Source organism: Epinephelus moara, chromosome 24, assembly GCF_006386435.1.
Source record: "Epinephelus moara isolate mb chromosome 24, YSFRI_EMoa_1.0, whole genome shotgun sequence".
NCBI classification, from domain to species: Eukaryota; Metazoa; Chordata; class Actinopteri; order Perciformes; family Serranidae; genus Epinephelus; species Epinephelus moara.
The window spans coordinates 435,562-439,796 of record NC_065529.1 but is presented as its reverse complement, the minus strand read 5'-3'; the positions used below and the strand labels follow the sequence as shown (position 1 = coordinate 439,796).

Here is a 4,235-nt window from a genome sequence, read left to right as displayed (position 1 = left end):
TGTGGCCCCTGTTTGCGGTCTCCATTATCCAATCTGATGCTCCACATGCCTGCCACTGCTGTGCACAAAATTGTCTCTTGGACCCATTGCCTTAATCCAACAGGAAGTCGGCCATTTTGAATTCCATGGTCAATTTTAGCGTTTCCCATGTGTATGTTGTATTTTAACAAACCAGTCCTACAGATTTTATCCAAATGACTTCAAACTTTGGTCTGTCCCACTGGAAGATCTTGCAGAAGAAAAGTAATTATCAGCTTGAATTTTCGTCAATCCGTGTGACCGTGGCAAGGCGTCAAACTTAGGTGTACAGCCACAAAACAGAAAGTACTTTATAACTAAAGCATACCTTTTCCAATCTTCCCCAAACTTCGCAGGATTAATGACAGTCCTGCCCTGACCACATCCATATGCCAATATCCGGCAACGGGAAGTATATCTTTTCAGACAGCTATTTTTCATTAACCTAAAATCTACATGCTGTGGTCGATATTTGGACAAAGGCCCTATCGAAACTGCAGTAATTATTAGGGCCGGAGCACCAAGTGGTGCGGGGACCCTATTGAAATGCAAGGTATTCTGATTCTTATCTGAAATAAATTGCCTTTGGGAGGGACTTAAATTTTCCAGCACTTCTGATATGTCTGCAAAGTTTCATGAGTTTTTGAGTATGTTGTTATTTTAGGGGTTGCATGCTTGGTTGCAAAAAATTGGCTCAGGAGTGCCCACTAAAAAACAGAACAGCCCCTGTAGGTGGTTTAACCCACATGTAGGAAAATTGGATAGCACATGGAACACTCCAAGATGAAAAAAAAAAGGATCTTGGATGCATGCTCTAAACCCAACAGGAAGTTGGCTATTTGAAGTTACTGTGCAATTTTGGTGCATTTTTGGCCATTTCCAAGGGTCCTAAATTAACGACCGCCTCATTTCATTCGATCGACTTCAAACCTTGGTCTGTCCCACCGAAAGACCTTGATGAAGAAACTTTATCAGAAGCGTGAGTTGTCGTCAAACTCTGTGACCGTGGCAATGCGTCAAACTTAGGGGTCTCGAACATTTCTAGCGGTGCGAGGACCCTATTGAAATGTAAGGATTTATTATTAGGGCCCGAGCACCTAGCGGTGCGAGGACCCTATTGAAATGCAAGGATTTTTAGGGCCCGAGCAGGAGACCTGCGAGGTCCCAATTGTTTTTCTCCCGATTATTTACATATATATATATATTTTTTTTTTTCTTCCGCCTATATGATCGCATTTTTCACTGTCTTAACATACCCCAAAACTCACCAAACTTGGAATATCAGTCCCACCTGCTGAAAAATTTTATAATCTATTGTCGTCCTGAATTTCCACCACTAGGTGGTGCTATTATTAAGGAAAGTGCGTTTTGGCTCATAACTCCCATATACTTTGTCACACATTCAAAAACCTTATATCCACACGTTCAGTGAATTGTGCTGAATCTTGTGGTATAGGCCACGCCCATTTCCGCCTACCGTTTTTTTCCGCAAATTAGCAAAATGTCTCAAACCTACTTTTTCGAACTCCTCCCAGGCAATTTCACCGATTGGCATGAAACTTTGCACACAGCAACTGTGGACCCTCCCGACAAAAAGTTATTAAAAGAATTTCGATATTCCAAATAATACTCAAGTTATTAAATTGCAACTTCCTGCAGATTTCATTCTAAACAGGAAGTGCTACATATCTCCACACTGGTGTATCCGAATGACATGAAACTCAGGTTACCACTTCCGCATGAGCCCCTGAGGCTCTGTGCAAAATTTTGGGTGATGACCACAGGGTGGCGCTCTTTAAATTGAAGTATTTTATATCTCAACATCAGTTGGGCGGATTAACACAAAACTTGGTATAATTATTGTCAATGCCCTCCTGAGGATATCTGACAAAGGACTTACCGATCCACCACTAGGTGGCGCTCTGGTGGCCGTCTAATTTAATATTTGGCACTGTGCCAACACCATAACACTCATGGAAATAAAATTGATAGGGGTGCTATAGACTGGCCCCTGTAACTCACACGCCATAAAATTGATAGGGGTGCTATAGACTGGCCCCTGTAACTCACACGCCAAAAATGACCAGCAGGTGGTGCTATTTTCAATGCAAAAGTGTTTTTGGCTAATAACTCCGACATAATATGTTGAACATTGTTAAACCTTCTATTTACGTGTTCTCTGAATTCCGCTGAATTGTGTGGTGTAAGCCACGCCCACTTTCGCTGTAACTTTCCATTCGCTAAATCGCGACAAATGAAAAACATACTTTTTCGAACTCCTCCTAGGCGATTTGACCGATTTGCACCAAACTTTGCATGAAGCATCTGTCAACCCTCCTGACAAAAAGTTATTAAAAGAATTTTGATCGTCCTCTTGCTCTTGCATCTGATAGGGGCGTCGCCCATGGGGGGGACAAAATGCCTCTATAGCGCCCCCTTGAAATTTTCAAAAACCCAAACCAAAAAAGTTGGTACAGATCATCCTGACAACATGCTGATCAAAATTTATTAAAAGCTTTTTTCTAAGCCAAGTGGCGTGGCCGCTAAGGCGTGACAAATTTTGGCGACTTTTCGTTTTCTTGCCATCAAATTTCAAACGGCTCTCCCGCCCACATACTTGATCTCAGCAGCTTCAAACTTGCTGGACATGATGATGGCTCCACCCCGAAAGCCCCACTATGTTAATATTCCACCTTACTCATAGCACCCCCCAGTGGTAACAGGAAGAGATCAGTTTTACTTTAACATGTACTAATGCCACAAACTTGACCGCATCAACTTCATTCCACTTCTAATGCATGCAGAACAAGTTGGTGAAGCTACCTTATGAAGGCTGTGAAGCTACGTCTAATGGTGTCCATGTGGCGGCGTGGCGACTATCGATCCCTCGCCCCTAAATACGCTTGGCATTTTGATGGCTTCAGCGACCTCATCTCCTCGTGAAAATTGATACACAGGTCAAGAATGGCGAGCTCTTGCATCTGATAGGGGCGTCGCCCATGGGCGGGACAAAATGCCTCTATAGCGCCCCCTTGAAATTTTCAAAAGCCCCTCCCCATAGGGTTTTTTTGGAGTTGGAACATGAAAATTGGTACACATGTGTATGTTGTCCAGACGCACATAAAAGTCTCTGGCACCAATAGTCTACTCCAAACAGGAAGTCGGCCATTTTGATTTTGACTTGTCATTTTGGCGTGATTTCCACATGTTGTATTTTAACGAACTAGTCCTAGGAATTTCATCCAATCGACTTCAATTTGTTTACAGATCATCCAGAGAGCATGCTGATGAAAAGTTATTAAAAGCTTTTCTCTAAGTCAAGGGGCGTGGCCGCTATGGCACCTCCCTCGCCAACAAATACGTTTGGCTTTTTGATGGCTTCAGCGACCCCATATCCTCATGAAAATTGATACACAGATCAAGAATGTCGAGCTCTTACATCTGATAGGGGCGTCGCCCATGGGGGGGACAAAATCCCTCTATAGCGCCCCCTTGAAATTTTCAAAAAACCATCCCCATAGGGTTTTTTTTTTGGAGTTGGAACATGAAAATTGGTACACATGTGTATGTTGTCCAGAAGCACATAAAAGTCTCTGGCACCAATGGTCTACTCCAAACAGGAAGTCGGCCATTTTGAGTTTGACTTGTCATTTTGGTGTGATTTTGACATGTTGTATTTTAACAAACTTGTCCTAGGGATTTCCTCCAATGGACTTCAAATTTTTTACAGATCATCCAGAGACCATGCTGATCAAAAGTTGTGCTCTGCATGTCTGTAGGTTAAAGGGCGTGGCCGCTATGGTGCTGCCATTTTTGATGCATCGCCATGCATATTCAAGCAGCTCTCTCTCCCACATACTTCATCCAAACTGCTTCAAAATTTCTGTACATGATAAGAGCCCCGCCCTCAATGCCTCCATATGCTCGTAGGCAATCTTGCGCATGCCGCCCCCTTGTGGAAACAGGAAATGCCCTATTATACACTGACATTGTCCGATTTGCTCGAAACTTCACGTGTGATGACGGTCCACCCCTGAACGCACCTGCCCACATCTGGTTACGCTCATAGCACCACCCAGTGGATGAACAAAACATTGTGTTTTTTCACTCCTGCCAGGTTTTTTCTCCCTTCTCGCGCTTCGCACCCCAGCCCCCGCATGCCTCAGGCCCCCGCGGTTGCATGGGGGAGCGAGGGCCCGATCACAGCGCTTGCAGCT

At 43.9% G+C, this 4,235-nt stretch overlaps 1 protein-coding gene across 1 annotated transcript in view; it reads right to left on the bottom strand.

The window, feature by feature from the left end:
- Window positions 1–4,235, bottom strand: part of LOC126386418 (dihydropyridine-sensitive L-type skeletal muscle calcium channel subunit alpha-1-like) — a 509,728-nt gene that overhangs the window by 167,305 nt on the left and 338,188 nt on the right. The window contains 1 exon segment of the mRNA XM_050038752.1: window positions 2,191–2,247. Within this exon segment, the coding sequence (XP_049894709.1) occupies window positions 2,191–2,247 (57 nt within the window).